The sequence below is a fragment of the Lissotriton vulgaris genome, chromosome 10, assembly GCF_964263255.1.
Source record: "Lissotriton vulgaris chromosome 10, aLisVul1.2, whole genome shotgun sequence".
NCBI lineage: Eukaryota > Metazoa > Chordata > Amphibia > Caudata > Salamandridae > Lissotriton > Lissotriton vulgaris.
In genome coordinates this window covers 671089873-671116160 of record NC_141698.1, presented here as the reverse complement: position 1 = coordinate 671116160, position 26288 = coordinate 671089873, and the positions used below count along the sequence as shown (strand labels likewise).

The 26288-nt window shown below is 42.3% G+C and overlaps 1 protein-coding gene across 1 annotated transcript in view; it reads left to right on the top strand.

Moving 5' to 3' along the window:
* VIPR2 (vasoactive intestinal peptide receptor 2) overlaps positions 1 to 26288 on the top strand; it is a 1121328-nt gene that overhangs the window by 964136 nt on the left and 130904 nt on the right. The window contains exon 8 of the mRNA XM_086941506.1: positions 24810 to 24870. Coding sequence (XP_086797632.1) covers positions 24810 to 24870 — 61 coding nt within the window. The remainder of the gene's footprint in view (positions 1 to 24809; positions 24871 to 26288) is intronic.

Here is a 26288-nt window from a genome sequence, read left to right as displayed (position 1 = left end):
AGTGTCTAATTTTAGGGGGATCGGAGAATCCCTAGTTATATACCAAAAGTGCCTTTGATGTAAGGAACTATCTGAAGTACACAAGGATCCCTTTCAACCCAGCCCTGTATTTCAGGCTAACCCTGGGGGTAAAACGCTGCTTTGTGCGTGGACAAGACATTACCTATTGAAATAAAGTGTTAGCCCCACCAATCACTCCCTGCCCAGGAAGACCCATCCGAATGCAGACCAGAGCTCAGAATGCAGATGAGCCGCACCTTTGTGCATTTATGGCTGTCTAGAGGGAATGCACAAAATGTGTAGCTGTGAGCCAACACAATGGTTTTCATACTAACCAGGTTTTAAGACAGAGACAAGACAAAGAGTGTGTGTCTATTTGTCAGTGTAAAGATCCAGGGTGAAATCTAACAGTTTCCTCACCCTACTGGACTGAGTGCACATGTACTCAACTGTATTCTTCAGAATACACTCTTCAAGGGGTGTAATACCCCAAGCTCTCCCCTGAAGCGACAAATCTGGCTGGCAGGGCAGAGTTTTACACGTTGCTCCTGAATCTCTTCTATCAGTTTTGGACTGGCATATCAGGCAGTCAGTTAATCTGGCGACCTGGCCCTGCTAAGTGGGTCAGCTTGACATGGCCAGTGTATGGGTAGTTTTTACATTGGTCTGATGGGTCGTGATGGAAACACAAAAAATAACCCACAGGCGATCCTTTCAAGCTGGCACATTTGACAATGCTAGACTGCCCATCCAGCCAATCCAATGTTGTCTACTCTAGTTCATTAAAGTAGGGCAGAAGTACATTTTTATAGTGAGAACTTATCTGAAAAACAGTCGCAGCTGTTCCCATGAATCAGTAGTGGGTCGGGGAAGGGAGCGAGAGAGGGAGGGAGAAAATAAAATGTTAAGAAAAACAACTTGCCGGTCAGCCGGCCGGCTGGCCGGCCACCACCTCTTTTCAGTCCTCTTCCTGGCTTCTGCTGGAACAGGAATCAGGAAGTAGGATAGGGTCCTCTGAGCCAATCACAACAATGCAATGCAGCATTGTGATTGGTAAGCACCCACAATGCTGCAATGCCGGCCAAACATTCCTAAAGACTTATGTGGGTGTCTTGATTAAAGTAACAGAGACCCCCTGAATCCAAATAGAGTTCCTAGGACAGGCAACTATAAAATTAGTAAAAAAATTACTAGGCAACCACTAACCTGCCGAAAATCAGGTTAAACATGAACCATTGATAAGCAGAAGCCTCAATATACTGACAAACAAGAAAATGTATATAAAAAAAATATATATATTTACTAGGAAATTTGACAATACACATCATACAGTAAAAAAAAGAATTAAAAAAGGTAGCAGCAAAACATGTGATATAACCACCTTAATAACTTAAAAACATTTCATACAAAGTATCAAAATGCATGAACATAGTGGTAATCAAGATTTTCAACCAATGACGTTAATGTTGTAGACAATCTCTTATGTGGGTGTCACCACTCCTCCCCTTGCGTAGCCCAGCCCTGCCCCACAAAACTGCCCCAGCACAGAAAAATTAAATAATAATAACATCACGTTATTATCATTTTAATTATCATTTTTTGCCGTGCTGGAAGGCAGTGGGGCAATGCTCCTACACCTTAGTGGTGGAGCACCCCATAGAATATTCAAAGCCACATTGAGCACTACTGGTTATCGGATGGCTCACCTCTCCTTTTAGCAAAGCGTAACCTGTTTGACTGTCTATGCCTGTTTTTTCACATCTGAATCAATTCACTGTAACTCTATCTGGGTTTGACTCCCAATGTCAGCTGTTCCGGGTGGGGGTTCTTCCTTTTCTTCCGATTACGGTGGGGTTGGACAGGCATAAAAAGTCTAGAACTGTGTGTCTCTGTGGCAACAGCAACACAATATGGTTTAATCGTGAACTGCCACTGTCTCCAAGGCTTGTGGCATCATCCTATCAAGTCATTTTTATTTGGTCAAGATGTAATAATTGATCATACATGGCATGTCATTTATGAAGCCTTGTCTGACTTATGTTGTCACCAGGTGTTAAAGTAGTTAAGCTTTTGAATATAATTGCTTGGGTCATGTTTTGCCAAAGTTTTATTGTGTGTGTTTACTGTTCGTATGGGTTTTCTAAACTGATAGCAAACAACAAATATTTCTAGCATGCTCATTGCAATATAGCGTCACTAGTGTGCTTAGATTAAGTGTATCCATTATTATTTGATTTGAATATGTGGCATCAGAGGGTATGTGGGCAGAGCGCATTGTAATATTCTGTTTGATCTTACTGTGGCTAGTGCCCTCAAATCTGAGATTTTATGTGGCGCCCTTAGGTTTCTGCATAGTCTGTGAGCACGGTCTCCATCTTTAAGCAAAGGGAATCGATTTTCTTGAATACAGCATTGAAAAATACATGCTTGTCCATATCACATTATTTATTTTCAGTGATGTTTTGGTTCTTATGGAATTCCAAAGAATAAATGAAGTTTAGAGATGCTGAGAAATTTTACATTTTGCGAAACAAGTCTTTATAAGTAAACCAGGTCATTCTTTTGCTACTCAATTACTTCTTCTTTGCTGACTCCTCTAACAGCAGTGTAGTGTCAGTGAGCCAGTCAGTGATAGTAGAGGGTACATGATGTCGGGGAGAGGATGGGTGGGATGAGCAAGAAATGAGGAGCGACACACATGGGAGGAACGAGGAAAGACAAATAGGTCAGGGGTGGGTGAGAGCATGAAGGAGAGCACATATCTGAAGTGACGACAGGTACAAGAACACGCGCGAAACAGGTGAAGCATTGGTGGCAATGAGCAACGAGCAGCCGACACACAGGGCAAGCATTCCAGTGAAGTCAGAAAGATACGCTCAATAACATCCGGTAAGAGGGTTGTGCACCATGATAAAGTTTGACTGACTAAGTCTCAGGCCAGTGGTTGAAAGAGGCTGATCAAAAAGGTGATGATGAAAAGGGGTGGACCCAAACCCCACTTTAAGTTTAATAAAATCAATAGACCGGTTTGTATGGCTGGGTTGCGAAAACCCAGCCATATAAACAGATGTTGAAAAACTCACACGCTCTATGGGAATATTTGCCGAAACATATATCTGATGACCTGAACTGAGGTTACAGTTAATAAAGTCTCTTGTAATGTAGAAAAAGCATAACTGACATAGTATTGACAGGGCTCATATTTGGATAGCCTCTGTGATGTCAGTGGTCTGCCTGTGATTATAATCTTAATGCTGTGGAAAGCGTCAGAAGACTTTTGCTAAAATTGATTCCAATTTTTCCCACACTCTGAGGGATGTTCAAACATGAGATACTAGAAAGAGCATGATTTGAAATCTGCTTCCCACACAAAAGCTTATTCTCACTTGCTGCCACTTGAATGTGAAAATGCAGTAGCATCAATAAATTACCCATGAATGATCTAAAGAGTTTAAATTCAACTAATTCATATATATATATATATATATAATTGTATATTATATATGTACATTGCATTCCTTAGTCTCTGATGTGGGATGTAAGGAGATGTACACAAGACAGATGTTATCATGAATTGCATAATATGTTGTGAGTATACAGAGTAGTAAATAAGATATTTATTTCGCCTTTTTTAAAAATTGTATGCACATTATGTTTACAAAAAAGAACCCGACACAAATGAGGTCTTGGGCCAGCATTCAGCATATTCTGTATTAAGAACTCTGCTCTGCCAGTTAAGTAACAGTTCAAACTCTAAATTATTAGGCCGCTTCAGAGGCAGAGCAAACATTAGGGTACAACCATAGAATGGCCCTTGTGGAGGCATGGGATGGTCTTGTGGTGGAAGTACTTCATGGAAGTATAAGCTACTTCACAAATATGTCCATGTGCCCAGCACAAGTTGCAGGGGTAAGCAGGAGCAGTGACTGTAATACATACATGAAAACCCTTTGGGTAAGCAGGGGCTCTTCTTCAACATTAAATGTAATATATCAGTGAAAACCCTCTACAGCCCAGGAGGAATTGGCTTAAGTTATTCTGCTTTGCCCAAGACCCACATATGCCCAGGTCATTTATTTGAGAAAGTCAGTATATGCCAAAATGAGGTGGAGGGGGTGTTGCAATGGTGCAAGTATGCCACACCCAGGTTAGCGGCAGGTCCCTGTGGGCAGGATGATCTGGTCCTCAAAGGGCGGAGCCATGCCAGAGTCTTCGGGTAACCCTGACTACATGCAAGATTCACAATAATTGGGCCTAGTGTCAATAATCGGAAATATGGGAAGAGAACCCTGCAGATAGCCTCCAGTTTCACCGCAGCCACAGACACAATATTTAGAATTAGTATACTAGGAAAGCAGTGGGCAAGGGGGCACAGGGAAACATAACAAGGATAAACTGGTGAACAAAAAAAGAACATAATGGGACACTTCAAGACTTGGGACCACATTCAGAGATGGTAACAACGTTCGAAAGCAATTCATAATTAAAGAAGCAATGCAATAATCACAGAAAAAGGATTTGTATATTGCTCACCTGCTTCAAGGCCTGGGGACTTCTGTGCGAGAGTAAGTGGAGAGGATACTGTTTTCACTGGAAACAAATGGTAAGAGTAGTGAAGTACAAACATTAAAAACAAATCTAATCCTAGCCAGGACTAACTCAAAAGAAAGTCAACGAGGAAAACAATTAACTTGAGCAAGGGCAGGCTAGGAGACAAATTGCAAAGCAAAACCGAAAAGCCACTGACTTGCAGTGCTGCCTCGCATTGTGCTTCTCCTCCTAAATCTGGCATTTTTTACTGTCACTGCCACTCATGACCCAGGGAAGCAAGGAGGAGGCCAGAACCCAACTTAGTGGTTCCTGCCATATTGGATGGTGATGAATCTAGGCGTAGAGTTTGTATTATAAAAAGGAGTTGGTTCAAAACGAGTGCAACCCAAAGCCATGCTCTCCACCAACCCCCAAAACTGTGTGCCAGATTCTCCACCTCCTAAATCACTAATCTGGGTAACAATCTCTCGACACAACACCGAACAAGATGTTGATCCACCCTGGGCCTTTATGATCCTTCAAGTGGAGAACGAGTGCAAATCCTAACACGTGGGTGAAATGTTTTGAAATTTTGCACTACGCAATTCTGCATGTATTCCGTGCATATGGCCGGGATGCCCGCCACCCCCTCCCAACACCAATTCCCAATGGGAGTAGACAGACACAGGTTTGAACTTTTGGAAGGCTGGGGGGAGTTACCCCCACGGCCGTATTTATTAAAATATGAAACAAAATTTAAAACATTAAATAAAAGTTTCATAAATTATGTACAATTTTACATTTATTATATTTCGATGAAGACATGTTCTTTGGCTAACCTTAACAGATCTCTAATACAAAGGTTTCCTAGCCGAGTCTAGCATCCTGAAAATGCATACATTCTAAATTAAAATTGTACATCCTAGCATTAAGGGCCAACGGCAAGGTCTTAACCGGTGTCAGATCCCTACTACCAAAATCCCGCCCTCACGGTGTGAGTGGCGCATGCGCAGAGGACTTTACCCTCATTGCCACCTGTAACTTCCCTTGTCGTGGGGGCCCCCTTTTCACTCGACGCCATCTTAAAGGTCGTCCGAGTTCCTGTGTGAGGTATCTGTAAGATGGACAGCGTGGACTCCCCCCCCCATTCCACACTCTCTATCCGCCGTCGCGGACATCTCCTCATCGTTAACAGGAGTAATTACAACCGGGATCGACAAACCTATATCTGGGTTTGGTACCGGGCTGTCCGCCGGTGTGATGGGGGCGACTGGGGGTACCTCAGGAACCGGAACCTCCCCAGAAACCGCCCTCCTCTTAACATGCTTCCCCCTACCCTCAGGGACGACTCCCGGCAAGGCCGGGCCTATTACCTTCTTAGGACGGCCTGAGTTGCTCTGGGCCGCTAACTGTTTCTTAACCTCGGCCAAACCTCGACCGATCGAGTCAACTTTTCCGAGCTTTCGGTCCATGCTCGCCATTCGATTCGACAAATGGCGCAATACCTTCTCCATCTCGGAACCCTTTCCTGCTTTCTTGCCGGCCATGGTTTCGAGTACTCTTCTCTAGTTGATCAACGAGGTCCTGGATCCTTCGTACTCCAAATAACTGAAAGAGAAACAACAAGATTACAAGTTCTCAAAATTGCCGCTTGTTCCGTCGAGGGCTCACGAGCAACGGGTTGGTGCAGCCTTCAGAACACAGGAACAAGAGGACGCTTCTTCGGATTCCTGCTCTATTTATCAATCTGCGGGAGGGCGGGGACCCTCCTCCGGTACGCCTACTGGGCGTGGTCTTCCGTGCGGGTGTCTAGGACAACCCCTCCTGGGCGGGAAAGGGCGCGCCCCGGCTACGCCACTTCGGGCATACCAGCCGAGCCACGCCTCCCGCCCAAAATGGTTTCCCGGGGGGATCGGGGCACCCAACCATACGTTCGGGGGGACCGAGTGGTCGCCCCTTTCCAGGAGGCTCGTACTGGCAAAAAAATGTGCCACCCGGAGACATATTCTGTTCAAAGCACCACTTTCTGCTATCTCTCAAGACATTTTTACATGAAGTGTGTCCCTCGAAAAAAAAGTCACTTCATGTATCCACAAGCCATGTTTCACACTAAAAATGCATATCTCTCAAATGGTCAAAAGAAGCAGTGAACAACTTCCTTAGTACACAACTTAACAAAGAAATAACCCATGGTGCTTACCCTGCTAAAGATGTTGTAACAGAAAGCAGCTGGAGGAGGAAACCAAAAAGGAGAGGAGAAATATCTAAAAAAAGGTTAACAGAAAATGATTTTTTTCGATTCTTTAAAAACATAGGCTTAATGGCAAATCAAAGCAAAGCAACTAAAAAGGATGCAGTATAGTAAAGAAGCACAAAGCATTGGTTCTGAGAAAACTATGCCGGTATGATGGAGACAGGGAAAGGATAAGAGATTCTACGTTATGGATAGAGATAGAGACAATAATTCATTTAAATAAATAGGCGGTAGAGTATAGAAAAGGCAAGGGTACTACATCAGGGCAGAGTTTGATTATGATTGAGTAGAGGTAATAGGGTAAAGGTAATGACAGGGTTAAAATGGGACTGACATAATGGAGAGGTAAAGAGGGTGAATATATTGTAGAATAGATGTAAGGCAAAAGGTGCTAGTTTATTGGTATGGTTTGAAGAACTAAGGTACAGATGAGGGCAGAGTAATAGGCAGGGGCAGAGGTTGAGATACTTGAGTATATGTATGGGTAGATACACTAACTCATAGGTACTGATAGAGTTACTGGTATCCATGGATATATCGGTATCAGTACATAGTTGGGGTAGAGGTAAAAAGATATAGATAGGCGTTGAGTTACTAGGGCATGAACAGGGGTAGGGTTACCAGGGTATAGGTAGGGATAGATGTACTCAAGTATAGATAGCAGTATAGCTGCAGGGATTGTACTCAGGGTAAGAAATATTAGGTTAGTTAAGGGGTAGGCGAACTATGTAGATGCAGAGGTAGCAACACTAGTGTAATATCAGGGTTAGGGATGCCAGGGTGTAAAAGTTGGTAGAGGAGCTAGGGTGTACGTCAGGGTAGGATTCCTAAATTTAGGTAGGAATAGCTACTACCATGTACATAGTCAAAGATGTACTAGCGAACCAGTGGAGCTACTAGGGTAAGTTAGAAGTAGCTGTACTAGGGTATAGGGAGAGTTGGAGGTATAGCATTTAAAGTGAAGAGGGTGGAGAGATTAGACTGGGGATCAAAATAGGGAGGGAGAAATTAAAGAGACCAGAATGCAAGGGGTGTTTCCCTCTGAAAGAAGACAAGGCTAAACGCAAAGGGGTATTAATGTGGATTCAGGCTTCTCCCAATAAAACTGAAGAGATGAATGTGACCCTGGAAAATAAGACTGCAAGGGCTTTGCAGATATAAAGTGGATTAATCAGAAAAGACTTGGGGCCATATGTATCATAGTACCGTTTTGCGAATTCCAAATAGCGAATTTTAAGGAATCGCTATTTGGAATTCGCAAAACGGTATGTATGTACAAAATCGCTTTTTTATAGCGATTCCTTACCATTCCTAATTTGCAATTAGCAAACTGCTAATCGCAAATTACCCATTCATTTCTATGGGCCAGGAGGCCCATAGGAATGAAGGGGCAATTTGCGATTAGCAATTAGCTAATCGCAAATTAGGAATTTTTTCAAGGGTGCAGGGGTGTCTCAAGAACACCCTGCTGCACCCCTGAAAAAGACATTTGGGGGCATATGGCGCACATACATGCCCTAGGGGCATGTATGGGCGTCATATGGCACCTTTGGTTTTTTTGAAAAACGCATAATTAAAAGAATTCGCAACTTACCACCAACTAGAAGTTGGTGGTAATTTGCGATTCCTTAATGGCATTTTTTGCATTTTTTTTCTTTGATACATTGCATTTAAGGAATCGCAATATTTGCGATTCCTTAAGTGCAATCGCAAAATAAGGAATAGCAAATTTTGCGATTCCTTATTTTGATGCAAAAATGTTTGATACATACCATTTAGGTATTTAGCATTCGCAAAGGCCGAAATTCGCAGAATTTCGGCCTTTGCGAATGCTAAATAGCTTGATACATATGGCCCTAACACCCTTAGAAACATATTCACTTGGAAACGGGTCCTTGGAGAAAGTTTCTCTGTAGGAGCTTTGCTTAAATGTTTTTGCCCCAGAAACAATGGAAACTCTACCATAACGTTTGCATATATAAAAACATATGTCAATGTAAAAATAAAGAGTTGAAAATTGTAATGAATTTATCCTCAGCTTTGCCATTAAATTATACATTTCTGACTCTATGAGAAAACAAATAAGGAAGTTCACATTCGGACTTCACCTTTCCCCTATATATTATTGCCACTATTAAGCTCTCAAAAATCAAATATATGGAGATGAATCAAACTTTTCTGCAGTTTTCTCAAATAGCTTTAAAATTATTGAAGATTCAAAAATGCATTTGAAAGTTCAATTGAAAGATAACTACATTGCTGGTAATAGCCTATTATTTCACTTCTGGATAGGGACAGACTTGCAAATGTGTCACTCATCAATGTGGAGAGGGCCATCTTTATCAACATGAAGCAACATTTAATTCTACTAAATGCTTTGCTATCCCCATTGGTTGAATAGCAGTAAGTTGAGTGTTGATCAAAGTGCAGAGATAAGAAGAGGATCAGAAAGCTTCAGAAGTCGCAGGCTGTTGTTACATTAAACATTCAAACTATGTTTTATTCGATTTACTGGGTTATACCCTACGGTTAGTGTGAACAATGGATTGCTCCTTTACTTTATATTCTCCCACTTTTTGAGCATCAGATTTTGTGGTTGCACTTTCTGGTACAATCAATGGTACCTGATTTGATTTTCTTGTGCTTCCTATCTAGAGGTTTCGTTAGGTGGGAATACATGTAGTTGTTAGAGACCCATTTGATATTTCGGGTGAGGGGCTTGATTTTATTTTGTTTTTCTGTGGTCCCAACTGATGATTCACTTGGGGCCGGCTTGGTGTGGTTGTATTCCTCTTTGTGTACCATCTGATCTTTGGGAACCGACTTAATGCTACAGTTTAGTGTCCAGTGGACATTATGACAATAACCTTCATTTTCCTTCATATCAGTAAGTTATTGTTAGTCATTTTGGAGGTCCTGGTGTGCACCTGTTTGTTCACATGGGCGTCTCCAGGCCCCAAAAGATCAATATCACTTGAGGGGTCACCCAAGATTCCGTAGTGTCCACTGTCATCGTCAAACTCTATATGGAATTCCTTGGGGCTCTACGCACAGAGAACAGCATCAAGAGTCATCCATATGCTGATGATACAGAACTGTAAGTGAAAGTCTCCAGACATCCTATGCCTCGAACGCTGCCTCCAAACCTGGATACCCGGTGCCTGCCTGAAGCTCAACACAATCAAGACAGAATTCCTGTTATTTGGTCTTTTGCACCTGGAGTGTGGTAACAACCTGCTCTATGGCCTCCCAGACTCCCCACTGGCACCACTTAAGGACATGTTATATGCACATATCATCCAAAGCCTGAAGAAATATGATGACATCCCCCCCATCCTGATGGAACTCCATTGGCTCTTCTTGCCAGCCTTCATTATCTACAGAACAAGCTGCATCATTTACAAAGCCATCAAGGCCTGCACCTCGGCCTGTCTAAAAGACAAGCACTAAATGTTATTTTGGTTCTCAGCACACCTGTGGCAACAACACCAATAGACTGCAGATTAGGAAGTTTATGAAAGAAAAATATGTTAGCAGTGCTTTTTACATGTATGCACCCACGATCTGGCAAAACATCCACTTATCCAGCAGGACAACCCCAGCACTGCTTGAATTTAGGAAAGTGTTGAAAATACACCTCTTTTAAGAATACTATAACACAATGCAGAAACACTGCTCAAGCCAGTTACAGCTCCGATCGTTCATTGATTTTATGCACCCATTGAACCTGTACAGCCCTCGGCTGCCTTTTGTTTAGTTTGCCCTGTTCCACAGCCATATACATGCATATGAATTATGGCAAGGTACCTTCTGTTTCAGCCATATCACGTAGTTCAGTACTTGGTAGGCCTATGATATTCCTCATACACCCTACAACTACTACCAGAGGACACAATAAGATTTAACATTTTGAGTAGCCAGTGAGATTTTGCTTTAATGAGCTTCTTTTCTCTCTAGTTGACCTTGCAGGACTCTTTTTGTGCAGGGAGGAGCTCGTGCAGAGGCATGGTTATGTTAATCGATCTCTGCAAACAAGTAAAAGTATATTGTCATAAAAACAGTTGCTAAGGGTCTCATTTATGAATATGTTTGAAAAGTCAGGAATCTACTCGCCATTGATTTACATCAAGCGATTGCATGCCTTAAATCCTTCCTGACTGATTGAGTGAAATCTGTAAGTCTAGACAGGCACACCTCTGAATCCTATGTCTTACCATGTGGTGTCCCCCAGGGTTCATCTTTGAGCCTATCTTTGTTCAATGTTTATGGCACCCTGTTGGCAGCACTTATCACATTCTTTGGGTTCGCGTTGGTATCATAAGCCAACAACAACCAGATAGTTGTATCCCTCTTCAATTCCAAACTTGGTATTGATGAATCTTTTTGTAACTGTATGTAAGCCGTTAGCGACTGGATGGGCAAGAACTGCCTCAAGCTAAATTTGGCTAAAACTGAGGTGATGCTGTTCAGCTATACCACATCCTTCTGGACCCCATCATGCTGGCCTCAAGATATGGGGTCTCTTCCCATCCCTAAGGATAAAGCCAGGAATTTAGGAGCCCTGCTGGAAAACAGATTAACTAATAAGAGCCAGGTTAATGCAGTAATCTCTTCCTACTTTTTCATTTTAAAAATCCTGCAGAAAATTAGACATCTGAATACTAATGACATTCTGAAAACAGTAGTCCTTGTACTGGTACTCTCATGCATTGACTACTGCAATGGCCTTTTTCTTAATCTGCAAGTTAATCTCTTGCAGAAACTGCAAACTGTACAAAATTCTGCAGCTAGCATGCTTCAAAATCTGCTGCCCCAGCACTAAAGGAACTCCATTGGCTCCTAGTGAGAAAGCGAGCTGTTTTTAAATCTCTTTGCATTGCCGATAGGCCGAGGCCGGAACAGGTCCTGAGTACTTGAAACACAAGTTTAGCTGGTACACTCCCATTAAAACCCTCCGATCCAGCCTTGGGAAAAAAGTTGTTATACCTCAATACGTACTGACCACCTGGGGTGGTAGAGGCTTTGTGAAAACCACTGCACTCCTTTGAAATGAATTTCCTCTGGAGTAAAAAATAGCCCCCACTCTTCTCATCTTTAGGAAAAAACTAAAAACTTGGCTCTACAGCAAATAACATATCCACGGTCAGACATCTGCTGTCACTGCTTGCACAATCTCCTGATTCAGATCAGCGCCAAGACGCCTCAGAGCATAAGAGTGCTTTATTAATCTCAAACCCAAATCGAATCTACAATGTCCGCAGACAATCGTTTTTGGGAGGGAGGCACAGGCACCCTGTGGCATCTTCAGCAAGAGATGCAACATTCTACATGTTCTGGGGAATGCAGGAGGATGTGGAAAGGATGTGTAAAATGCTAAGGGGATTAGAGCTCGCCAGCGTCTAAGAAAGATGCACACCTAACGGTGAATGGCGCATTTTTAGAATAAAGATACTTTCCTTTAACAACATTTTCACCCTGTGATGCAACATCATATTGGCGACTGAGGATAAAAGGCATTTCACACCGCCTCAACGCTATTGAAACAGGTAATGAGGACTTAATATTTACAGATATATTTGCCTGCTGCTGCATTACATGCTTATTTCACGAAATGTAATGGAGAATGAATGCGAGAAGCACCACGGTCTGTGAGAAGACAGGCGCTATCAAACGTTCGATAAAAGAATGCGGTGTTTCATTCCAGGAGGCAAGAGCCATCGTCTGCTTATCTATCGTTTTGTCATTCTGTAGAGCACATCACATTTCATCAGTTAACAGTGCGTGTTTTACACTGTCCAGAGTGCTGACATAGTTGGAAACCTGGGCACGCCGAAGAAAACAAACTTAAAAGATGGCAAACCTCACCCTTACCCTGTGATCAGCGATCATTATAAGATTTATTGAGAAAGTCCACGCGGAAACAGGTTGTTTTATTGCCGTATTTATTGTGTGATGGTTTTTACTTCACTCACAGCAGTCATAAGGGATTGCGTCATCGTGTGGTAACATTCACTTAATTTACGGAAAACGAAAAGAAAAATAATTCAGGTTTATCAACATAGACTTAGAATTGAATATGAAGACAGTTTGTTCTTCAATTGCAACGAAAATTGCACTGCTTTTATCCAAGAAAGAAAGGCTTGAATTCAAAGTTGGATTCGCATTGGCCTCCTAACATTGTTTTCTGTTGAGACATTTTGTAAAGCACAGTGGAAGCAATTTTCTTCAGTTTAATGCCCATTGATTCCTATGGGCTTCAATGCCCATAGGAATCAATGGGCATTACCGAATCGGTATTTACAGAATCGGTAAATACCGAATCTTAACGATTCGGTATTTACAGAATCTGTAATACCCTCTATTTTACCACTTCTTAAATACCGAATCGGTAAAATTCGGTATTTAAGAAGTGGTAAAATAGAATTACCTACATCTATATGTGTCTATAGTTGGTGCATCAATTGAAGAACATGATACTAGGACAAACGTGGTAAATTATTAAAGGAGAAGGGGTTGACACTGAAATTGGGAAAATACAAATTTCAGTGAGTGGAACTAGAACTTTAGCTGACATACTTTCTAAAGATAGAGTGAAGCTGAACTAGGAGCTCCTTCAGATCTTAAGAGGCAATCTTGTCCCCGAGAATAAGGAGGAGCTATCATAATTTTTTTAATTAGTTGAATTTTACAGTAAACCTATTCCCAGACACTGACAGGAATGAGGAATTTACTAAACAAAAGTAGAACATACATAGTATAAGGCATGTGGAAAAATAACTGCTGAATTGGAAGGCACTGAAAGTGTACATTGTTTTTATCTTCATTACAATAGTATCCTTTGAACTGATGCCAGTACAAAAGGTTTAGCGGCAGTGCTGATGCGAAGGCATGGCTATGTTGAGAATACTGTAAAGTTTGTGCATCATGCTTTGAAGGAGGCGGAAAAGGGGTATTTTCTTATGGAAAGGGAGGTGTTGCTGTGTTCTGAGACTTCAAAAATGTAAAGGTTTTGTCTGGGGGAATAAACACAGATCACAAGCCACTCAAAGAAGTTTTTTCAAAAAAAGGAATTGATAGTGTATCGAGCAGAACAAGCAAATTGTTATTAGAACAGTAAAATTCTGAATTGGAGATTTTGTATGAACCAGGGAAAACTAATGTACTAGCTGATTGTTATTCAAGATTAAAAGATGAGGATGTTGTAGTGGATGAAGAGGATGATTAAGAAAATGGAAAAAGTATGTTTCATTAGTGATGGAGACGTGGACCTTTCTGAATGGAAAAAAGAGTTAGCAAAGGATGCTTCTATTCAAATTGATTTGTTAAGAAAAGGATGGAGGTCAAAAAAGATATGCAAGAACAAAGACATTTCAGTGTATTGGAATATCAGAGATGAATTATCAGAGTGTCAAGAGTTGATCTAAAAGGCACACAGACTAATTTGACCTAATTATGATAGAGAGAAGTTACTGAAAATGGCACATGAATGACACCAAGGAATGATAATCTGAAAGATTTGCTTTGGTTTGTCTATACATAGGAATAGGTGGAGTATTGGCAAAGAAAAATGCAGTGCTGGCCAATTTGTTTTGCAGGGTTAACACACATTAGGTGACTATAAGCGTGGCCCAGTTTTGGGGTGAATATACTGTATGTATTCTGCAGAGATGATGTGCTGTGGCGCTAGGTAGTGCCTCAGCAGGTGCCCCCTCCCAAGTTGTTGTTGTGCTTGTAAGGCATGCACATAAGTTTGACGGTTTCCGACTGGTTTGGATGGGGAGTCATTTACTTCTAGTCCTGGGGTTGGGGAGTTGTTTGTTGTAATTGTTTTTTTTTAATAAGGCTACCCCTGCCAGCTGCTCTTGGATACTATTGACAGAAAGAAAGCCTCCTGTCATGCAAGCTGAAATGATGCCTCCCCTTGATACCTTCATGTTGCGTCCCCCGTTAAGTATAACTTCATCTCTTAGAACGTCCAGGGTCTTAATAATATGTCTAAGAGGTACAAACTGTACTGCCACCTTAAGAGGCAGGAGCAGACATAGCACTATTGCAGGAAGGAAACCCATCTTACTAGGTCTGAGGGCTTGGCTCTCCATAAAAGATGGCGGGGTCAGGTGTGTGCCACGACTTACTCAGCCTTTGCCAGAGGAGCTTTGTTATGGGAACAAACAGGGATTCCCTTTCACAAACCTCTGAGATTGTAGACCTGGAGGGTAGATCTGTGGTTATTACAGGGAAGTTGACTGGGTGCGTCGTCACTATAGTTGGAATCTACACTGCCAATACTGACCGGGGATTGGGTTTGCAGAGCTTTCTAGGGCGCCTTACCTGACTCAGACCATATTATTGGGTGATGACTTTAATTTTGTTGCTGGCCACGCTCTTGATCGTTCCCATCCATCTTTGGGAGAATCCACAGTTGCCCGATTGGTATGCACCTTCTCTGGCTGGCAGCGACAATGGGGGCTGGTAGGCTCTTGGAGCGACTTCACACTGAGGGCCCGAGACTACTTATTCTATTCTGGTATGCACAAGCTTCATGTTTGATTTCATACCTGTTTGTGTACTAAGCCTGTGCATTGAATGTTACATGGTGTAGAATATTTGTGGCACTCAATTTCAGATCATAACCCAGTGTTACTGACTTTGAATTGAGAGCGTGAGTGTGCACGTATCCCTGACTGGTGATTACGGGTAGAGGCATTGGTTGATCCGGTCTTCCAAAACAACGTTGGTGAGGCAATAAGTGATTATTTTGCAGATAATGCTGGGTCTGCTACATCTCCTTTGATTGAGTGGGATGCATATAAAACTGTGTTCAAAGGTCGCTGTATTGCGGAAGTGGTTGGGCTGCGACGTACACTAGTAGTAGGGGTTGAAACCCAGAAAAAGTCATTGCCGGACCGAGAACAGCAGAGGCTGGGAAATCCAACCCTTTAGCATCGGTTGTTTGAGGCAAAGAAATTACTGGCAGCCCAAATTGAAAGGCTTAGCCATTTTGATTACAGGGAGTTTCTAACTCATGGTTAAGCAGGACCTTATTAGTGTTGCTTATTAACTCGAAAAATAGGGGTTCCATGATTTTAGATCTCAAATCAGACTCTGATGAAACTTTATATATCCAATTTGCTAATAATACTAATCTACCAATAATACTAGATTTTGGTATGTATCCCTCTATGCCCCATCACAAAAGATACCAACTCAGGCCATTGAACACTTCAAGACAGTGGGTCACCTACGGGTGCTTCCCCAGAAAGATGCAGATGAATTAGGAGGAGATATTACAATAGAGGAAATAAGAGCTGCTATCAAAAGTATAGTGCACAGTGAAGTTCCTAGAGTTGACATCCTACCTCTGGAGTTCTTTGTCACATTTGGCAACACTTTGGCTATGAAATTAGTAGAGGTCTACTCTGCAGCTCCTCAATCTAGCCATGTTGCTGTATGCACATCTGTATGTTATGTTATGTTATCAAATTATTTATTGAGCGCACTATCACTGATTAGTTTCTTGGCGCTGTGATCGACAGTAGCATAGGCCAGGGTGAGTGGTGGAAAGTTAATTAAAATGCTTGTCTGAATAGCCAGGTCTTCAACACTTTCCGGAAAGTTAGGAGATCATGGCAATACCGGATCTCCAAGGGGAAAGTGTTCCACAGGCTAGGGGCAAGCATTGCAAACCTGCGGCCACCAGCACGTTTGAGTTTGAAAGGGGGGGTCTGAAGGAGGCCTTAATGGAGTGAGCGAAGGTTGCGAGAAGGAACGTATCTGGTGATTAATTGGTTGATGAATTTAGGGCTTTTGCCATGCAGGGACTTAAAGATCATGCAACCTGCTTTAAAAGCACAGCGTTGCATGACCAGAAGCCAGTGCAGTTTAATGAGAAGGGGAGTAGCTGCATGCCACCTTGGTTGCTTTAGAATCAGTCTTGCGGCATAGTTCTGAACCATCTGGAGACGCTTGAGTAGATAGTTGGGAAGACCCAAGTATATGGCATTCGCGTAATCCAGATGGGACAGAACAGTGGCAATCACAACCTGGGTGATTGCTTCCGACGTTAATAATCGTTGGACCTTCTGAATTTTTTTTAGCTGAAAAAGCATTTGGAAACCACCTGGCCCACTTGTGCTTTTAATGAGAGATCGCTATCCACGATGACTCCAAGCGTTTTGGCCGATGGTGAGGGTGACGGAGCTTGACCCAGATCTGATGGCCAGTAGTGGGGGCCCCAGTACTTAGCGCTGTTCCCAATCAATACCAATTCGGTTTTACCTGGATTTAATTTCAGCTGGTTTTCGTCCATCCAGGATTTAATAAACCTCATGGTTGACTGGAAATGGAAAATGGAGTTTTCAGAGTTATCGATGGTAAAGAGTAGCTGTAAGCCGTCAGCATAATTGAAGACTCTCACCTGTTTGTCTCTGAGGGTTTGAATGAGAGGGAGTATATATATATTAAAAAGGTGAGGAGACAGGGAGGAGCCCTGTGGCACTCCATATGTGATGGGCTGTTTAACGCCGGTTAGGTCTCCCAGGCGGACTGCTTGACAGCGGTTCTCCAAGAAGGACCTCAGCCAGCAAGCCGCCGTGTCCCGTATGCCGGCCTGTCCGACACGGTCGATCATAATGTTGTGATCGACTGTGTCGAACGTGGCCGACAGGTCTAGGAGCACCAGGGCCTGGGGGGAGCGACTATCGGCACAGTCTCGCAGTGTGTCCAAAACTGTGGTGACCACTGCCTCTGTTGAATGTGCTGGCCGGAATCTAGCCTGGTGGGGGTCAAAACAAGAGGACTCCTCCAGAAAATTAGATAGGCATTTCGCCACGTGTGCCTCCAGGACTTTTGCCAAGTAAGGCAATAAGGAGATGGGCCGGTAGTTCGCCTTACAGGCTGGGTCAGCCCCAGGTTTTTTCAAAAGAGGTATGACCGTGGCTTCTTTAAAGGCAGATGGTACTATGCCCGAGGTGAGCGAGTCATTTAAAAGTGCAAGGGCAGGGGCCGGGTAGGTGGAAAAACACTCTTTTAGGATGCGGGGGTGGGGGAAATATCCAATGGGGAACCGGATTTGACTCTTGTCGTAAGTTCCAAGAGCTGGACCTGAGTTATGGGCTGAAAATTTGTAAGGGTGGCAGTACTGGTCTTAATTGCCATACCAGTTGTGATTGGGCTCACAGGTTGAGGAATGCTGGTTTTAATGTCTGCAATTTTGTCACTGAAGTAGGTGTTGAGTGAATCACACAGGCACTGGGTAGGAATTACCTTGGGGCGGACATTCTCCAAGTTCGTCAATTCATTAAAAATAGAGAAAATATCCTTAGATTTGTTTGAGGAATCTAGGATTCGGGAAGAAAAGTAATGCGCCTTTGCTGCGGAGATGGCATTCATGTATTCCTTTCTAGTCCTGACATATTAAATTTTTAGCTCAGGGTCGTATTCGCGGCGCCAAAGGCGTTCTAGATGCCGTAGGGCCAGTTTCCTATTTCTTAAGTCAGAGGAAAACCATCTATTGGCGTCCGTACGCCGTGTCAATCTAATTCTTTTGTACGGGGCATGAAGATTGCTAGCCGCGTGTAGCCAGCCTGTGAGAGTGGATACTGAAGAGTTTATATCGTTGTCCAGGGGGGGGATGGCATTAGCTAGGAACTGCAAAAAAGCAGTTTTGTCTATTGCATTCCAATTTCTAGCTAGCCCCCCGGCGATTGCCACAGTGGTCCTAGTCAGGGTGATACATACTTTAAATTTAAGAATTAGGTGGTCTGACCAGAGGCATGGCAAGGTTATCTGGGTTGTTACACACGTGGTGTTGGACCACACATGGTCTAGGATGTGACCTTTGCAATGGGTAGGGGAGAGCACTAGTTGATTAAAATTTAAGTTGGAGATTGAGGGCCCTCCGAGGGATCTTTGTACCGGTAGTTAAGATCACCTACTAGGAAGATCCTGGCGTGATCAAGTGCCAGATTATCAACTTGGTCGCTTAGGGCCATAGGGAACGATGGCATCGCGGTAGGGGGTCTATACAAGAGGAAACATGCTATTGTCATATGGGGAGTAGCAATTTTTAACACTAGGTTGTCTGTGTTGACTAACGTCAGACAGGTGAGGGTGGTGACATCCAGGCTAGAGTGGATAATTGCCGCAACTTCTCCTCCCCCTTTCCCCGTGACACGGTCTGCCTGAATGATATAGGAGTTAGGTGGCAGAGCCGCTATTATGTCGGGTGCAGAGGTAGGAGTTAGCCATGTTTCTGCAAGTAAAAGAATGTCTGGTTTCTCTGTGTCTAGCATCAGAAAAATGTCCATCTGGTGCTTGACAAGGGAACGGGTGTTTAAATAGAGAATAGTAAGCGACTGGAGGGGTTGGTCAGGTTGTATCTGGTTATTTGCGAGGGTGGTCAGGTGACAGCCCTGGCTCAGGATACCATACTTGCAAAGCCGACTGAGTGTTTCCCTTGATCTGTATATTTGGTTATCTCATTACTGAAACTAGGTCACCCTCCCACGGATGTCAGGGCTTATCAGCCTATGTCCATGCCTAATGTGGATTACAAAATTCTTAGTAGAATTCTGGTAACCTGCCTTTTACCCCACATGCCTACTTTAATTCACATAGATCAAACAGGATTTATTCCTGTGTGCAGTACTGCACTTAATATCCGTAGACTCCTTTCACTTAAGAATGAATATTTTGTATTCAAATGGGCAGCAGCTGTGATGGGAATACATATAGAGAAGGCCTGAATTGGGACTTCCTTTTTTGAGCTTGTATGGGGTTTGGGACCAGGGTTTATACACTGGGTCAGACTCTTCTATATGGGTTCAACCGTGTGGGTTCGCATTGGCAGAACTATATCTGATTCATATGAAGTGGGACGAGGTACTGGGCAGTGGTGTCCACTCTCCCCCTTGCCATTGCAATGGTGTCAATGGCTAACAGTGTTTGTGCAGGGAGATTTAACCATGGGTTAGAGGTTTGTGGGTAATCCATTTTTGCAGCATCATATACTGATGATTTGCTTTGTTCCTCAAAGATTTTGGAATAGGCTTGCCTGGCACAATAAATATGCTGGATTGCTTTGGTGCAGTTTCAGGCCTACACATTAATTGACAGAAATCCCATCGATTTCAGTTTTGTGGGGATACTGGCCCTCCTCAGAATCAACTCAGACTTACCTGGAACCCTACATGCGTGAAATATATAGTAGCTAACTTGTATCATAACCACCAAGATTTATTGGATGGCAATGTTGGGGCAGCAGTTGGAGAGCTTAGAAGTAGTATAAACATTTGGCCGGCAATACTATTATCTGTGGCTCGTGGAATATTATTTGCTAAGATGGTGGTGCTTCGAGACTGCTTCGTTTTTCTCTCCTTTGCCACTATTGGTGCTTCACCAGCTGTTCCAAGAGCTAGAATCACTGCTTTTGGAACTGATTTGGGGGCTGGAAGATGTAGGGTGTTGCTATCTAAATTGTAGCGACATGAAGTAGAGCGTGGGTTGGCTGTACAAGACTTTGAGTCATATTACTTGACGGCACAGCTGCAGTGGTTCAACCAGTGGATTTACTGTAGGTTGCATCCTGATGAGGGTGTTATCAGTGCACCTCCTCATTTGTGAGACTAATTGCAGGTCCTCTCGGTTCCTCAGAGGTGACTGCATGCGCCCTCCCGGGATTTACTGGTGATACAACAGTGCTGGCAACGTTGTTTGCAGCAAACTTGTGTCCCTACACCCTACTTGCCAGATCTGCCACTAAGGTGGTTGAAGATGGTGACCCATCAGGGGGATTTGGGGGGATTGCTAGGTGAACTGTTTATGGGTTATACAACATTGGCGATCTATATCAAGATGCAGAATTATGCTTATTTGCAGACTTGGTAGAAGATTTCAATATTCCTGGCTGCCAATTCTTGTTGCACCGGCATTAGTAGTCATGATTAGGATCATGATTAGGAATTCCTGGGGAAATGGAGAGTTGGAACCTGCAACACAAAAAGTCTACCATCTACACTGTACAATGATGGGTCGTGTAAAAGCAGTCACATCATTGTGTCAAGCCACTAGTGCAAACATTTTAACTTCCCTTACAGATCTGAAAGTTAAATGGGAGACGAATTTGTAGGCGGTGGTAGACTGTGTCAATGATATCACGCAACAGGTGATCCCTTGTACAACCCTGGCCTGGCGCCATGGGGGTGACCCACTTCCTAAAAAGTGAAAACCACTACTAGATTTATTGATTTGGCATTGATACTTTGCAAAAAGAGAATTGACAATGCATTAGAAATCTGATGGGGGAACTTGAGTGCTTAACTCCTTGGACGCTCATGACGAGCTCAGCTCGTCATGATGTACACCTCCATACACTCATGACGAGCTGAGCTCGTCATGAACAATGGGAATCAAGAAAAGTCAGCATCCTGGAGGATTACCTTTAGCATTCATGTGGTTAAATGGCGAGATGAGCTGGTTAAATGGGCAGGACTTGAGAGTGCTATTTTATTTCTTGTATTGAAGAGAGGGCATGGAAATATTGATCAGGCTAGAGCATGGGAACATTTAGTAGATAACCTACGAGCTTGGGCATTGGCTCAGATACATCTGACCGTTCCCAGATTTTGCTGGAGGATTCAGAAGGTGGAAGTAATTCATTTTAGTGAAGGACCTTGGGGTGGGGATGGGAACATAAAACCAGACAGATTGGTTAGGGTTAACTAAAGGAGGGTGTATTGGTCGTTGTTGCTTGTTAGTTGCTAGCTGATAAGGAGAAGTGGCATGTTTTAATATGTATGCATTTGGGCTGTACATGTTTGAAAGATGTGCCCATTTTCAACCTGTATTTCGCTGTACTACTATGCAAAGATCATTATCTGTTTCTGATGTCCAGTACTACCACAGTAGATATACCAGTTCTGTTTCTGAAGTACTATGTTGTGGCAACTAATGTTCTTTGTATTGTGTTATTTGAAAATCTTAAAATGTTATTTAAAATAAACAAAGGACACCAGGGTGATAAGTAGGACAAAGAAAGGGTTTTGAATGAATTACGGGTGTTCGGGAATAGACAAACATGTGGAGAAAGTTGTGAGGGAATACATGGACTATTCTCAAAGTGGCAAGATCTACAAGACAGAACCCGTGAATATAAGGTGATTGCCTCCGATGGCATGGGATGAGCAATGAAGTTTATGGGACTTATATTGTAGTGTTGGTAGATATGTTTTCAAGATGTCCTGAAAATAAAATAGTGGATGAGATAAATAGGGGAAGCATCATAAAACATTCTTTTGGAAACCTTTAGCAAGAAAGGCCTTCCTAAGGTATTTCTCACTGACAATGGAGTACAATATACCTCTAAGTAAATGACACAGTTTTTAGTGAAAGAGGTATTTATCACAATAGATGCTCCTTATATACTGTCGCCAATGGAATGGTGGAAAGGTTGAATACAACTCTTAAACCATTTAGTTGGCTAAGTATAGAGTGAAATCTTTAGAATTGAAGTTGAGATGGATTGAAGTTTACAGGGTCACACCTCATAGCACCACAGGTTATGCTCCTTTCAAGTTATTTAGAGGAAGAAAGGCTAACACTGTGTTATGTCCTGCATGGACAAATATTGGTAAGAATGTGTGAAAGGTGAGTAAAATAGGAGAGCAGAAAATGGGAGAAGAGGTAAAGCGGAAGGCAAAAGAAGAACATGTTCATCACAAGCAAGGTGTAGGACAATTCAAGGTGGTTGTGGGGACTTTCTGAGAGTCAAAACTGCAGAAGTCATGATAAACTGTCAAAGTTTAGTAAACCCATAGGGTGGTAAGGTATTCAGAAATGCTACGAAGACAGAAGATTCTTGCATTTGAAATCTCAAACGAGTGGTGAGATGTAAAATGTAAAAGTGTGGTCCAAGAAGATGATACAAGACATTTGGTCACTCAAAGGAAAGTATCTGAAAAAGTCACAATATTGGTTGAGAATAAGATCAGATAGAAAAGTAGAGAGATCTGGGAAACATAAAGATGTAGTTCTGTTTAAGTAATATTTAAATATTTAAAATGTGTTCTTAATGGCTTGGATACCATTTTTAAGTTATGAGAAAGGGGGTCTGTGGTATCAACAGCAGAGCTGAATGTTCTTCCTGTAACATGGGGAATGTGAAATGTAGACCGAGGATAAGATTTGTAAAATGCTAGAGGGGTTCATACAGGGAATTGGTTAAGGACAATGCACATCTAACTGTGGATGGAGTGTTTTGGGAATAGAAATGCATTTTTAGCACTATTTTTAATATTTGGCACATCATGATAAATCCTCTAGAGTATGAATGCAAATCTAGCCAAGCTGTAGATATCTATGTGTGCTCCTGCCCACTAAGGCTTAGTACTGCTGTCAGCTTCACAGCGAACAATCCCCTGAAATTAGACAGCAGGAAATTAGTTTTTCACATATTTATTGTATGTTTTTCTCCACTGAAATATTGCATTTCTATGGATAAACTAATTCCTCACACTTCCAGCTAATAGGGCAGCATTTCATTCACTTCCCAAGAAGTTCAGTAACAAGTGTTTCCAGTATGAAAAAAGCCTATGAAATATTTGTAAATAACAATATATTCACATGTTATTATGTTATGTTATCTTAATTTAATATTGCACACGAATTACCCCAGCTGGGTATCTTAGCGCTAAGGATAGACACAACTACCGGACCACAGAGCAAGATTAAAATAGGTGCATCTTTAATAATTTCTTGAATGTGGTGTAATCAGTGCACCCGAGAATGTGAAAAAGCAAATGATTCCAGTAGGTGGAGGCCAGGTAAGAAAAAGATCTGCCTCCACACCTTAATCAACCAATGTGGAGAATGGGGAGTATCTCTTTATCCACAAATTCCCTCCCAGGGAGATAGCGTTGAAACTTCTGGTGTAGGTATCTTGGTCATTTCCCAACTAAAGCTTTGTGGGTGAGGTAACAGATCCTAAAATATGTTTATGGGTGTTTATTATATTTTTCAACTCCTCTCTTAGAGCCTCCTTTCCTCCACTGCATCTAACATAGTTCTTTGGACAATCTTTAGTACCAAAGGGATTGTCTCATTTAGGAATGTGCCTGCCCATCGATCTGGATTCAGTGATTCGAGTTTGGAGTATTGACACTTGCAGATGAATGTTTTGCACATGAAGGGCCTAATTCAGAAAGATCTTGGGGCATATTATCAAGGGGGTTTATCTCCGCTTTTTTGGCTTTAAAAGCCAAGAAAGCGGAGATAAAATTATCTCCCTATTACCAAGCTGTCGCTAACACCAGTTAGCGACAGCTAGTAGGAGATAGCGACCATCTTGGCCCCACTTTGCATGTCAGTGATATTTATCACTAATGAGATGCAAAGTGGGCGTGCCAAGATGTTAGAGACTGAAAACAGCCGCTAACATCGCTATCTCCTATTACCAACTTTTGGAGATGTTCGCGCTAAGCGGGAATATCTCCAAAAGCTAACACCTGCCCTGAGCAGTTCTTAGCCATGTTATCCAATGAGAGGTGGATAACATGGCTAAGAGCATTTGCTCGATAATGCATGAATATCGCTGACTTTTCAGCGATATTCATGCATTTCGGCCGTTTTTTATCGCATTTGCGATAAACCTTGTTAATAGCAAGGTTTATCTGCGATAAAAATCGCCGATGTGCGGCGATAATTTTTGTCTCTAAACAAGTTAGAGACAAAAATTATCGCTAGTTGTTGGTAATATGCCCGCTTGTTAGTTACTCTTGTCGTACTCCTGGCTCAAAAACGAAATCAAGCATTAAGCCAGGAGTACAACAAAAGTAAGTTATGAGTACTCATGCAAATTCTTTGTGCACTGGACCTCTCAGGTTTCATTAAGATGCACTAAATTGACTATGAATCAGATTGCAACGATCTACTGCAGTTAATTTTCCTCATGATTCCAAGTACGTAGTGCTTTCTGTTTTGTTATAGAAATTAATATTACCAACCTCATATGGCAGTTTCTGTTTTCCAGGAATCCCAACTATATTCACATGCGTATGGATTGTGACAAGAGTTTATCTAGAAGACAATGGGTAAGAAAAATTACAAATGTACATGGCTCTACCTACTCAGAAATTTCACTGTGTCCCACCTTACAATGTATGTTTTATGTTTTTGGCCTTTTTTTAAAATATATTGACGAGTAGTATTTTTTCATATCTGAAGTCTAACAGGACGAAGGATTATTGCTTACACAACAGTTTGTGGTCATACTTTTAACCATTGAGTGATTATGGGTGAAACATTCTTGCCTAAAAACATTTACAATAGAATACCAGATGATATTTTCAAGTCGCAATGCCCAATATTTAAATGTATTAACTGCTGGTAGTAATATTATTCACTGCATTTAAGCTGTTGAGTGTGCAGGCTGATTGAAAAAATCGAAGTAGCACGTTTCTCTTTGGCCACCTGAACAAAGTAATTTTTAATGAAATGTTGAACATTATATCTGATTTACCGATAAAGATGCTGTTTGATGCAGTTTTGTGTGGACTTTTAATTTCTGTGTTATTACCTTTGCCTTTTCTTTTTACTGGTTTATTGGTAGCAAACTTACCTTATTAGTTAATTGGCCTAAACAGAAAGGGACACATTCTGAAGGATTTTGCTGTGCCTTACTCTTATAGTACTGCTTACTGGGGTTTTCAGAATTTAACCAGAAGTATTACAAGAGTAAATAACAGTACAAATATAAATGGTTTGTGGATTAGAGCCAAATTGTTGATGTTTCTCTGATCATGAAAGAGCTTTATGTAGTTTTAAGAACACTGGTTTTCTTGACTTTAATGCTACATACCTTTTTGTTAGCAGTGACTTTGAGATTTCTTTGTCAACATTTGATGTGCTATATTTGAGCTGAGACAAAAACAAAAGGCTTGATTCACAAATGTTTTGATGTGATTTACATTTAGGTCAATTCACTAAAAAGCTATGGTTGCTTCCAACATAGGGCCTAATTATGAGAATAACGGTTCAAGGACCGCCAGACCCATGTTGGTGTGGGAGTGGCAGTCCAGCCACTGCTGTACCGGCAGTCTGACTGCCCTATTATGACTTTGGATGTCAGACTGTAATTGGACAGCCAGCTGTGCCAGTGAAGCGCCTTTCCCTGGTGGCGGTGCAGTGTTCAGGGGCTATTCAATATGCAGTTTGTGCCGCTGTGGCACAGCCATGCATAATACACGTTTCAGGAACGCCAGGAGGTTCATGGAGGTCATTCCTCAATGAAAATGCTGGCAGTGTTAAAACAAAGGCCCCCTGAACACCCTCAGCCTGGGGGTCATGCAGGGGCGCACTACATGTGCCCCCTTATGTACATGCATCCAGGTTCCTGCACGGGATGGACTTTCGGGTCTATGTCGTGCAGGAACACCATGTGACGTTCCCATTGCTGTGTCTCTTTCAAATGCACCACCTACTTTAAAAGACTCACCTCAGCGGGACCACC